At 33.3% G+C, this 13,824-nt stretch overlaps 1 protein-coding gene across 2 annotated transcripts; it reads left to right on the top strand.

The window, feature by feature from the left end:
• Positions 1-1,178: 1,178 nt before the first annotated feature.
• Positions 1,179-13,113, top strand: LOC105340722 (exportin-2). 2 transcript variants are annotated; one of them, XM_034459048.2, is made up of 27 exons: positions 1,179-1,338; positions 1,493-1,584; positions 1,710-1,855; positions 2,100-2,195; positions 2,465-2,610; positions 2,731-2,821; positions 2,912-3,019; positions 3,266-3,358; positions 3,566-3,733; positions 4,119-4,248; positions 4,632-4,697; positions 4,997-5,106; positions 5,354-5,446; positions 5,638-5,722; positions 5,959-6,020; positions 6,185-6,324; positions 6,595-6,698; positions 6,940-7,037; positions 7,296-7,446; positions 7,640-7,842; positions 8,029-8,126; positions 8,256-8,341; positions 8,550-8,631; positions 9,471-9,614; positions 11,156-11,253; positions 11,891-12,024; positions 12,770-13,113. In XM_034459048.2, exons 2-27 carry the CDS (start codon positions 1,500-1,502, stop codon positions 12,857-12,859), a joined length of 2,907 nt encoding a protein of 968 aa, XP_034314939.1. In that variant the 5' UTR covers positions 1,179-1,338; positions 1,493-1,499; the 3' UTR covers positions 12,860-13,113. The 2 variants fall into 2 exon arrangements, with proteins under 2 accessions (XP_034314939.1, XP_011445200.1); XM_011446898.4 differs by having other exon boundaries at positions 1,181-1,338; positions 1,497-1,584.
• Positions 13,114-13,824: the final 711 nt, after the last annotated feature.

Here is a 13,824-nt window from a genome sequence, read left to right as displayed (position 1 = left end):
TGTTATTTTTTAATTTGCGTTGCTTAATTCTTTCATTTAAAGAAGATGGGGGAATAAGATGGCGCAAATGCCCATTCGGTTTAGAAATGAAATACGATTTTGAATTTATTTTTCCCCAATTAAATCTATTCAAATATATTATAATAAAACTTTGCAAAAGCAAAATTTCTAACTTTAGTCAGTTTTTGATATATTTAACAAAAAATAAGAAAAAAAATATTGCCGGAAATTTTGGTGGTATCGAACCCGTAACATAAAAACCCAAGATATATAAGGTTAGCTTATGACAGGTGCTCTAACCACTGATCCATTTCAGACACAACAAAGTGGGCTTTTTAAATATTATGTGTGACTAAGGCTACGAACTACCGGACTTGTATTATTTTTTCAAAACGTTCAATTGTTGGGATACAAATTGATATTTTTTATGTATAGTGGGTCATCTCTCCACGTTTTTGTTGATTGAAATCGGTTTGTTTTCCAATAGACCTTAATTAGACTATGAGAAAAATATGGAGCACAGACCCACTCTATAAAAGAAAATGCCCTGAAGTTCTAAAAAATGACAGTATTTGCAAGTTTTGATACGTACACGCCTGTTTGAGTCAACATATTCCAAGTATTGAACATACCTTTAGGTTAAAAATCAGTGATTCGTTAAATATATATTGTTTTAAATGATTTTTAAAAAAAACCATCAGATTTATAGATACTTTAATTTTTCAGTAGTCTGTCCGACCGCGTATGGGCATTTTACACGCCTTATCCACCCATCTTCTTACATATAATTTTGCAATATTGTATTTTATGAATTATAAATGATTTGTATGATAACCATTTGCATTGTAAATATTTTTTGCTGGTTTATAAGATATATATACATGTATTTTTCAGTAGACCCAAAAGCGGGTTTTTGAACGACACTATTCACAATGATTCATCAGATCGAATATTGACATGTTTGATATGCCATATTAATATTTTTGCTTTTACTTTATGAGTGATGCATTATATTAAATGCATCACGCATAAAGTAGAACTATTTCTTGTTAATTTAACACATGACATCTTTAACTTTATTATATTGCCGAATAGTTTCTTGAACGGGTTAACCAAAAACGTGTGTACGTTCGGATTCCACAGATTTTTAGTCCAAAATCATCCATAACTCTGAAGAGCGATTTCATTCGAATTTGCGCCTGATTTACAGTTTGAACAACGTGATATTTTTGAATCAAGAATTGGGAAGCTTTTGACGACATTTCGTGAAAATTAACTAATTTATTTCATTATTAGAATTCTTACACATTTACATTGTATGGATATACTATAAATAAGGTAAGAAATCTAAGCATTTTCATGTTGACAGCTGATTAAAACAAAGATATTCACTCTTCTGTTATGTTTTTTGTGTAAATAACTGTAATAAAAGAACACGTGTAGAAAAATGGAAATCTCAGATACTTTTTGTTAGGAAATGTCATTATTATATACAGAGAATGGAAGTATCTGACGCCAACTTGCAGGCCTTGGCAGGATATTTACAACAGACACTTTCCCCAGACATATCTGTGAGAAAGCAAGGTACACTGATAATGATTGTGATTGAATGTATAGTTATGGCTATAACAGCTCATTACCTAATCTGCTCTAATCAGACTTTTTTGAAATCTAGATATGATATAGAGCTTGTTGTGTTTTTATGGCAGCTGAGCAGTTTCTGGAGTCAGTAGAGGGAAATCAGAACTATGGACTTCTTCTCCTAACCCTGTTAGACAGAGATGGAGTTGAGCCCCACATTCGTGTCAGTGCAGCGGTCACATTCAAAAATTTTATCAAACGCAACTGGAGAGTGGTATGTATTGAATCTTGCTTCACTTCTTAATGTCTTCTTTGTTGGTCAAGGGTCTACAATCCATTTTTCCTTGCAAGTTAGGAAAAAGAGAAGCAGATCGAAAACCCTTTGCTAGCGAAGATGATTGCTTTGGTTCATGTAAAATATGTTTCTCACTCTTTTATATGTTTGATACCATGCAGCAGTGAGTGATATTTACTGAGTCTGTGTCTTGTTTACATTATTTTTTTGTTGTTGCTTGAAGACTGACACTGACAAGATTCATGACAATGATCGAAACACCATCAAACAGCAGATCGTGGGATTGATGTTAAAAAGTCCAGAGCAAATACAAAAACAGGTAAGTAGGTTCAAATTTCTGAATTAATTCCCATCAACTTCACAACTTCAGTTGATGTTTCTTTTCACTATTTGAAATTGTTCCACCATAATAGAATTGCTGTCAAGAATAGTGATGATCATGATCGCAATGATTATTTTATTTGATTGTCTGACTGTGTTAGGTTATAAAGAATATTTCAGGCAGCATTTGTACCAATGTGTTCGTTGTTTACATCATCGTGTTGTCTATACATGACCTTATATTTTGTTTTCATTGATTTACAACAGTTGAGTGATGCTATCAGCATAATAGGAAGAGAAGACTTCCCAGACAAATGGCCAAATCTCATCATGGAAATGGTTGAGAAATTTCAGACCGGGGACTTCTATGTTATCAATGGAATTCTGCATACAGCCCATTCTTTGTTTAAAAGGTGAATATAGAAAAGACAGATAGAGATTACTGGTAGCCTAAAATGACTAAAATAATCATGTGCATTTCTTTTTATCTGTTTTCCTGCAATAATAAGCTTTTGAACATTGTTTGATTTCAGATATCGACATGAATTCAAATCTCAAAAACTCTGGGAGGAAATCAAATTTGTCCTGGAAAATTTTGCAAAGCCTTTCACTGAGCTCTTCAATGTAAGACCATGGTACAAAGTATTTACACTGTTAGCTGTTAAGAGTTTATAATTTGTTTAGATACAAATACTCATATTCTTCTATTTGTAGGCAACAATGGACTTGGCAACAAAGCATGCCTCTGACCCCAGTGCTCTAAAAGTTATATTCAGCTCCATTGTCCTTATTTGCAAAATATTCTACAGTCTAAATTTTCAGGTATGTGTTTTTACGTGGGTTATTAGGTAATGAATAAACATAACAACCTATATAATGTGAAACAAATGCTGTAATACACGGAACTCCCTAGGGAGTTGCTACTGTTCACACCAATATTATAAAGCCTGTATCAAGTTAAAAAAGAAACCAATTAATATCAAATGCAAAATTATTATTCAAAGGCCCATTTAACTAGTTGATAACATTCACTGGTATACATGTAACTACATGTATTGTCTAATTTAGGATTTGCCAGAACATTTTGAAGACAACATGAGCATATGGATGACCCATTTTCTGACACTGTTGAGTGCTGACAACAAAATTCTACAGACACAAGTAAGCACTCTATGCTACGCAGTGTATTCTGCAATGTATATGATACCCCATACATGTAAATAAAGTACACTATATACAGAATATTTATTTTGAACAGTAATGCCACAGGATACATTAACTATTCTTTCTATCCTTATCAGGAGCTTTGCAGGGTGATCTTTAGTTGTATACACTATTTTGACTAAGTAATTTCACTTTTTTGTACAGGACGAGGAAGAAGCTGGCCTGTTAGAGCAAGTGAAGTCTCAGATTTGTGACAATGTGGCACTCTATGCTCAGAAGTACGACGAAGAGTTCTCTCCTCAGTTACCCGCTTTTGTCACCGCCATCTGGAATCTCCTGATCTCGACTGGACTACAAGTGAAGTACGACGATGTAAGTGAAATGATTAAGTAAAACTGTCACTCGACATTGTTAGTAGGTCTCAATACAGTGTAAAATATGCTTATTACAAAGTGAAAGGGATGAACAATTTTGATTCATCATAAACCTAACTTTCTTTTGTGATCAGATGTAATGTAATTGAATGCTTAGTAAATGATTTGCCATTTTGAAAATTAATTTAATAATTATGATGATCATGTTAACTAACCATGTTTAACTGTATCCATATATACATGTACCTTAATAGGACTGAAGTGATAAATTGTAAGGATGTAAGGAACAAGTTCTCAGACCATTATATGTATTATGAAGTCATTCTAGTAGAGTGAAGCGCTTTGATTTAGATTGAATCTAGACTTTTATTCGACTGTTGTAGCTGGTGAGCAATGCTATCCAGTTTCTGGCTTCTGTTGCTGAGCGTCCGTCGTACAAACACCTCTTTGAAGACCCTGCTACTCTTGCCAGTATCTGTGAAAAAGTCATTGTTCCAAACATGCAGTTCAGAGGTAAGAATTTCCTAAACATTTTAATGCTTCCATTTCTCATTGTAGTTTTATACATTCTACACAATTTAAAGAATATTTCTTATTGTATATATTTTATGATATGAAATTCACTGAACATTGTAATGCTTACATTTTTTGATAAGGTTATTTCATATTTCCTACATATACAAAATATATACAGTAAAACACGCTTATAACGAAGTGCAAGGGACGGGTGATTTTACTTCGTTATGAGCGGAATTCGTGATATTCGTCAAGTTTACAACATGAAATACAGACTTGGGGAATGAAAATCACTTCGCTGTAAGTGTCAATTCATTATAAGCGTGTTCATGATAAATGTGTTTTATTGTATATTATTTTCTATTCCCTGACTGTTACAGATGCTGATGAGGAGCTGTTTGAGGATAACCCGGAGGAGTACATCAGGAGAGACATTGAAGGATCAGGTAATGCACAGAGACATGCTCATACTTTTTAATGTTATTTTTGTACAATATTGCTACATGTATATTTATACTCTTTCCACTCTTAAATGATCGTTCTGTAATACAGAATCATGTGTATCTGATTTTTTGATTTATATAATTTTTGACAATAATATCTTTTTCCTGCTTACATCAAATAAGAACTGCCATAGGATAAACAGTGTGACTTTTTCAGTAAATGGCTGTCCATGAATGTACAGTATGTAGATACAACATGACTATTTGTGGATATTTACCAATGAGTGCTGTATATTTTATAGATGTGGACACCAGGAGACGGGCGGCCTGTGACCTTGTACAGGCCCTCTGTAAGTCGTTTGAGGGGCCGGTCATTCAAAACTTCTCCCAGTATGTCCAGGGATTGCTACAGGTATAGATTATCATCCATGCGGTATCTATAACAACCAGTCATGTTGTTATGCCTTCAACAGTAACAGAAAATAAGAAATATTTTTTTAAAAGCTGAAAGTTTAATAATTATGTTTGATTAGAAAATTAAAGAAAATACTGTATTTGCAGGATTTAAATGGGCACATTTCATACATTATTTCTTATTTAATTTGAAGTACATTTGCAATTTTCATCTTTCTATAATTGTTTAAAATGTTTCCTTCAAGGAGTATTCTAGTAACCCTGCACAAAACTGGAAAGCCAAAGATGTGGCTGTGTACTTAGTGACATCATTAGCAGCAAAGGCTCAAACACAAAAGGTAGGAGATCTCTCTCTCTCTCTCTCTCTCTCTCTCTCTCTCTCTCTCTCTCTCTCTCTCTCTCTCTCTCTCTCTCTCTCTCTTTAGCATTACTGATTTACTTTAATTTTACTCATAGTTAGTGGAATTTTTGAAAATTAATCAAATATGATAAACTTATTAAACTGAAATTTGTTAAACAAACATTTCAGCATGGGATAACACAAACAAGCACCCTTGTAAATGTGACTGATTTTTACCAAGCTCACATTCTACCAGATATTCAAAATCCTGATGGTAAGTTTTACTGGGAGCAGGCATTTAATGCTTTTACATTTAAAAAGTGTTCAAAAATTTTTAAAAGAATGGCCAGTATGGTAAATGTTCAGGACGTATCTGAATAGAAAATTGTCATATTTAAACTGAGATTATTAAATTTGTGGAGTTTTTTTCTTTCAAATTTTGACATGATTGGTTTCTTGCCTTATATATTTCTCAATACCAAATTAATGCATGTTTGATTTTCATTTCAGTCAGCTCAACTCCAATATTAAAAGCAGATGCCATTAAATATTTGATGATATTTAGAAATCAGGTAAAAAGATTTGTTCAACTTTGTTTTTCTTTAAAATAGGTGTATGGGTACATGTTTTTCAATTCATTAAAATTCTAAGTCCTGAAAACTACAAATCTACACATAATTTTTGTTTAAAACGCTGAATTTATTTTCTATATTTGAAGATATGTTTAATTTTACAGATCCCGCATGAAGCTTTGGTAGCCAGTATGGCCAATCTGGTGCTGTACTTGAAGGCCCCTAGTGTGGTTGTCCACTCCTACGCTGCCCACACTATAGAAAGGATTCTTATGGTGAAAAAGCCTGATGGCAGTGGACCTGTGTGAGTAGTTATAATGAAATTGTGGCTCCATGGTTTAAAAAATTTGTTGACCATGCAGCCTCCTTAAGAAAAGTAGAATACGTCTATATTATATATATATTACGATATATTTATTCAGATTGATTTGGCTTTACATTTTGAAATAAAGTTTTATTCGCAAAAGATAAAATCATACATTTTATGTTATATGTACCTATGATATGAAATACAATAATGTTGATGCGTACATTTTATGCTGAATTCCTAAGAACCGTGTTCCTTATTTTTCAGCATTACACATGGACTGATAAAAGGTTGTGTAGGTGATCTGATGAACAACTTGATAGCTGCCATGAACCACCCAGGCTCTGCAGAAAATGAATACATTATGAAAGGTGAATCCCTCATACCATGTAAAAAAAAAAAAATTGGCAATAAATAAGCATGTGAAAATTAAACTCAATTCTGTTGATGAATTTTTTTTCAAACTAGATCTATTTTAAACACTGTTTCATGTCCTGATGTTTTTTGTAAAAGAAATTCAAAATTTAAAGTATAGAGTGTGTTTTTAAAAAGTTTTGGGAGTTTTTTGCTGGGACATGTATCCTGATATTCTTGAATGTGTTATAATTCTAGCACTGATGAGAAGCATGTCGACATTACAAGAAGATTTGTTGCCTATGATGGAACAGCTTTTGAAATTCCTCACCGAGAAACTTAAACAAGTCAGCAAGGTCTGTTCTAATTAACCTTCTTCCCAGGAATTATATTTCTCTGTAAAGTGTACCATATTTAAGTTCTTATATTTTATTGGGAAACCTACCAATTATTTCCTTAGATGCTAACTCGAAGGTTTCTTATCTTGTTTGGGTATCATTTGAATTTTGACCCTATTTTGATGATGAGGGTAAAGATCTTACTTTATTCATGTCTTGTTTGATTGTCAGTAAAATTTTATTGAGTTTGCATTGAATCTTTTTTTTTTTATCTAGAACCCCAGCAAACCTCATTTCAACCACTACCTGTTTGAGTCAATCTGTGTTGGAATCAGGACCACATGTAAACACAGCCCTGGGGCGGTGGTACAGTTTGAACAAGTCCTGTTTGAACCATTCACATTTATTCTTCAGTCCGATGTTCAAGGTACATAATTAGGGAAACATATAAATATATAGATTTATAAATTTAAATGGCCTTTTTGCTTTATATACATGTATTCATCTTTTAATTGTACCAAATGGTTTGAAAAGAATTTTATTATGATATTTTTTTGTCTAATTTAACTAAGAACTTAAAAAATTTCTTTTCACTAAATTCCAATACTTTGTCGTTGCAGAGTTTCTGCCCTACGTGTTTCAAATCTTGTCATTGCTGATTGACCACCACCCTGAGGGTAAAGTGGCCGACACGTACATGGCTCTCTTCCCCCACCTGATGGCGCCGGCTCTGTGGGAGAGGCCAGGAAATATCCCCCCACTGGTCCGTCTCCTGCAGGCCTACATAGAGAAGGGAGGGAAACAGATAGAGACAGAGAAAGTTGTAAGTATTAACAGCTACATAAATACTAACAAACATTTCTTTGTACTACAAGTGTTTGCCTCTTTATATTGTTGTTTTTTTTTAATAAATGATTCTTTATATGAGATATTGCACTCTCATTCAAACATAATTAAGTACTTGTATGTCTTACTTTAGTTTACATGTACATGTATATCAATTTTTCAGAATGGATTACTTGGGATATTCCAGAAACTTATAGCCTCCAAGACAAATGATCATGAAGGATTTTATCTCCTTAACAGCATACTAGAGCATATGCCGAGGTCCGATTTTATGCATATATCTATATTTAAAGTTGATCAATTTTACTAACAGAAATTATATTTTAGTTGACATGTGTAACTGTATTTGGGAAAGATGTTCAGTATGATGTTCGTTACTTTATTTTTCAGAGCGGTAATAGACCCATACCACAAGCAGATCTTTATTCTCCTATTCCAAAGATTATCCAGTTCAAAAACAACAAAATACATTAAAAGTAAGACATCTTCTTCTCCTTTACAGCATATCCTGTTTGAAGAAAATATTCAGATTATGACATTTTCAATTTCCAATCAACTTTTTTTTCCAAGCATACTAATTTCACATCGAAATTAAATCTATTTCTTTTGAATTTCAGTGATTCATTATAATTACTTGCTGCTTTCATGTGATGTATAGGTTATACACATTTTCCATTGTTTCAGGTTTGCTTGTTTTCTTCTCTCTGTATGCCACCATCTTTGGAGCCAGTCAGTTGGTAGAACTAATTGATGGAATTCAACCAAGGTAAATAGAAATAAACAAAATTCTAATGGCTATTTTTTTGTGAAATGGAAGGAGGGCATTGGGTAGTAAATATATGGAGTACATTTTAGGTGCCTCATTCTAGCCAGTCAGTTGGCAAAACTCTTTTTTATGGAATTTTTTAAAAATATTGTGAAATCCATGACCCCTGGGTCGAGGTTCAGGACATGAAAGGGGGGGGGGGCAATATAGTGTTAATGCATATAAGGTTTTAAAATTTTCTTCTCTTTTCTCATACATCTGTATAGAAAAACTGACTTATGATTATGTTTACCAGGAAGTCCTCTACTGAAATTTTATATTTTCATGTCCCCTGGAGTATGGGTTTTGACTCTAGGGCAGGTCCAAAATGGATGTATAGGTGTTAAAGCATATAATGTTAAAAAATTATCTTCTTTACTCCCACACACCTGAAAGGAAAACTGAATTCATGATTTTGTAGACCAGATCTCTAACTTTTTCGACAAAATTATAGGTTTCATAGTTCCTTTTGAAAGATTTCAGGCAGGGAGGTGGTCGTCATTACAAATTTATAATTTTTCTACTCCAGAATGAAACCTAATTAATTAAATGCATGTATGAGACTCCTCGACAAGTTTGTGTATGGGTTACATGCTACTCAGGTGACCGTTAAGGCCAATTGGCCTCTTGCTTAAATATGTCATCTATTTTTTCTGTATTTTTATGTGTATATGCATGCATGTATTTTAAAAACATTTGAACAGAGTGTGGAAACAAATGCCTGGTTTTGTAATATATTGTACAACCTTCTATAGATTTTGTTACATTGTATGCATTTCTATTGTTGTATATGTTCATAGGATGTTTGGTATGGTGTTGGAGAAACTGTATCTACAAGACCTACAGAAGATCTCGGGGGACGTGGAACAGAAGATCTGTGCGGTGGGCGTCACTAACATACTGACCGAGGCTCCAGCCATGCTGCAGAACTACGAGGCTTTCTGGTCAGTTGACTTGGATCTTTGCTGAAAATTTCAATGTGTGGTTTCTGTATAAATTTACTTATCAAGATTGATCTGAACATAAAAATTTGTCAGTCGCTCATAGGACTTTATACTAGGGATGTCAATTTTACTCGGTTGGCTTAGTCGATTAATCAGAGGCTTTAGTCGAGCGATAGTCGAGTACTCGATGATTTAAGCGTATTTGAAACTTTGAGTCTTTTTTTAATTCAAATAATGTTACTGCCACATTGATCTTATCTTGAATTAAAGAACATTTAAAAACTTATGATAACAAATACTAAATGTATTTGATTTTTAAAATAAATTGGAAAGTATTCTATCTGAATATCCATTAGAAAATGTTCTGCCTTTTCCTTTTTTCTTGTGACTCTTGCATATAATTGAGCTCAGTATTATCTTATAAAGCAAATCAAATATGACCTGTTCCATGGTACTAAGTCATTGTCCTTGCCTAATCAACAATCAAAGATTAATGATTATAAAAACAAACGCCTTACGATAATTATTGATATGATTAAAGTTCTGATTGTACAAACATCTAATCTAATAAACAACTTAGAAGAAACACAAATTGTACTCAAGTAACGGTATATGTCTGTTTTAAGTAAATCAAAAGAGATTAATTATTAGCCGCTTCAAAAATACACACGAGACATTGATAGAAAAGAGCGTAACTTACGAATCATACATGTCGATAACAGAATGTTATCTACATTCGTAGAACAAAAAACTGCCGCGTTAGGAACAAATAAATAATATTTTTAAATTCTATTCACTTTATTACGAGTAATCGACTGAAAAAAATTTATTCGATTATCGTTGTAAATGAGCGATAGTCGAGTACTCGTTGACATCCCTACTTTATACCAGTTCCTTTGATTTAGTTATGTGTGAAGATTTACTTGTTACTTTATATCTTAAAATTTTAGATAGTGTTCAGTGTCAGTTTTGTATACAATTTAAGTTTAATTATGTAAAATGTACTATAAAACATATTTGAGGTATTAAAAAGAAACTTCAACAGTGACTTCATTATTAAAGGAATATATTTTTGGTAATGATATGAGAAGAAATAAAGCCATTTTAACTGGCGTTTGGGCTTTGGGAAGTATGTGACAAGACTCCAATGTGATGAAGATGGGGTCGACCCATGGTTAATGCCTAGTCATTGGCTAATAGATATGAATACATTGAATGCAATGACACTGGTCCAACTCAATCTAAAGGTGTATATTTCAGTTGAACATAATCGATTTCTCACAACAGAACAGATCTTGGTAGGAAAAATGTCCGATTGTGACAGGCTATGAATATTAATGAGCTTCTCTTAGCAAATAAGAAAAAAGGAGGTCAATATTTGACAGCTTGTTTTGATGAGCAAACTAGATTTTAACATCCCTCTGAAAGTCCAAGCTCTTGTTAAAATGGCTGTTATATTGTCACACTTTGTTTTGGGTCAAGTTAGAGAATGGGTTGTCTTCTTCAGTTATATATCCAGTACTTGTTTTTGGTTTTTATAGGTGTAAACTTCTTCAAGCACTGGTTAGTCTGTTTGAACTACCCAAAGATGAATCCACACCAGACGATGAGCACTTCATTGAGATTGAAGACACACCAGGTATTTGTATTACATGTACAATGTAATTACTACCTGTATCAACTCTGAATAAACTGAATGAGAAACTTGAAATAAAAATCTATATGCTAAAGAGATCAAAACTGGGAGGTGGTTTTGTTTTAGCCTTTGAGATTTACTAGATACATATACTGTTTAAGGTTAATTACATGTAAAGATGAAAGGTCATTCACATTGTATCAAGCCATGGTCCTGATTCTGCATACAAGTAGAAGACAATAACTTTGGCTGCCTAATCACATAAAGTACATGTATTGTTATATTGAATGTTCATGCATAACATGGGGCATCATGTTTAATCTGCTTGAATCTTAATGTTCTGCACTGTGACTGCACCAGTCTTGTTTTGTTTAAATAATCCATGGTAACATTAAAGGTCAATCTCTGGCAATGCTTAACCCAATTATGTACAAAATATTCTTTTCTTGTGCCCCTATGGCCAGATGAGAGAGGTTCATACATAGATTGGCCGTAATTTGCAACAATTGGAGGATTTTGGCATTAAATTAAAAATTGCCAAGATTCTGGTACATTTAAGTGAATAAAGAAAATGTTGGCTTGACCATCACCATGTAAGAATTCGGTGTAAAAGAACTTAAAATCATGATAATTGTTGCAGGCTACCAAACAGTTTATTCCCAACTGGCCTTTGCTGGCAAAAAAGAAAATGACCCATTGGCAAAGTCAGTGCCTGATGCCAAGGTTTATCTTGCCAAACAACTTGCTAAACTTTCTGCAGCAAACCCAGGGAAGGTTGGTATTCTCTTTGTTTCACTCTTTAAATAAGCCCTTTAGACACTGGTTTATGAATAGAATATTAGAACAAAGACAGTCTTGATTTTTTTTTTGTAATTCTAACAAGCTTTTTTCATAGTCCTTTTATATAGTCATCATCAGTTATCATAGTCTATCATTTCTGCTCAAGAAAAAAAACAATTGACATTTCTCAACTTTTTTATTGATGGTAAATTTAGTTCTTGATTAAAGTGGCACTCAAGTCAAACATTTGAAGCCGTACCAGAACTACCATGCCCCAACTAAAAATTGGTTATTTTTCAACCACTGTATTACAAAACATTGAAAACAAAGGGCTTAGAACCATTTTATAAAGAGCTGGGACTTTCGGTAGGACATAACTATCTATTTCTTGCATCAAAACATAATTAAAATGACGCTGGTTTAGAGTGAAATATGCATGGATTGCACAGACTGAGGTCAAAAGCCAAGTCCAAGCTCTTGTTATAATGATTCTACACTGTATATTTGTGGTTGCTCAAAAGAACAATTCTCAATTAAAAATAATGAGATATATCCCTATTTCCCTATCTCAAAGGCATTATGGTTCAAGATCCCAGGAATGACTGGATGATGGAGCAATGTAATACAACATGTATATATATGGGAATTTGTTTAATTTGGGTTTTAATGTAGGAAGAAAAATCTACCATCTAGTCTTGGCATGATTTTGTTTAAACCCTTTGCTTATCTATATTTGCAGATTGCTCCATTGATTCGAAGTGGTTTAGAAGAAGGCGCCCAGACCTTTCTGCAGAAATACTTCACAGCAGCCAATGTCTCCATTGCATGATAACAATACTCTTTTCAGAAAAGACTATGTCATGGCCATATGTGTGCTGCCCTTTGACTCAAGGCTGATCTGTTAGATACATCGCTCAGTGTTCATTGTTCTCCTACCTGAACTTACTTGTACTTCGTCCTAAATGTTGTGCAAAGCATGGACTACAAAATATCAATCTATTGTGCAAGCTTTGTAAACTTTGGGTGCAAAAATTGAAAGAAAAGTGCTATGTTATGTTATTAATAAATTATGAATTGAAATAAGGGTTTTGTGGATTACTGGTAGTTAGAATGAGATACAAATTTCCCTTGAAAGAATCTTTGAATACCAAAATGCTGAAAGGTGTAAATTTTGACTCCACAATATCCCACAAGCAGCTTTATACTTTGTGCAAGTATTTTAACAATTTTTCAAGGTTTACATTGAAGTAACTCAGCAGTTGCAGCAAGATACTGTAAATGTTTAATCTTTTTTCTTTTCTTTTTTCAAATCATGGCTTCCTGATCAATAGCGAGACCCAAGGAGGGGTGCCAAGTTTAACAGTAATAAAATATTGAAATGTCTTAAAATGAACGAAGATCAATAATGCTAAACTAATGTGATTTTGTTCTGATGAAATTTATTTCAATCATGAAACCCCAGACAAATGATGGTGCCCATTTACAAGTGCCCTCAAAAATAATTTTCAGGAATCACTTTTGATGTAGATCATTTTTTAATCAACACCCTTGCCCCCTTATCAACAATGGGGCTTCAGGAGATGATTGAAAACAATCTAAGCTCAGACCAATAACTAGGGATGCAGAGGTTAAATGCCCTTTCCCTGATTTTGCCTACTTCTGTTTTAGAAGAAGATGGGTGAACAACTGTCAAGGCGTATAAAATGCCCATGAGGAATGATTACATACTGCAAAATTAAAATATCACTAAATCTGCCATTTTTTCAAAAATAATTAAAAACAGTGTATATGTAA

The sequence above is a fragment of the Magallana gigas genome, chromosome 7 (assembly GCF_963853765.1).
Source record: "Magallana gigas chromosome 7, xbMagGiga1.1, whole genome shotgun sequence".
Lineage (NCBI taxonomy): Eukaryota > Metazoa > Mollusca > Bivalvia > Ostreida > Ostreidae > Magallana > Magallana gigas.
Note: the sequence above shows the minus strand (reverse complement) of the source record. Positions and strands in the feature narration are given on the sequence as shown.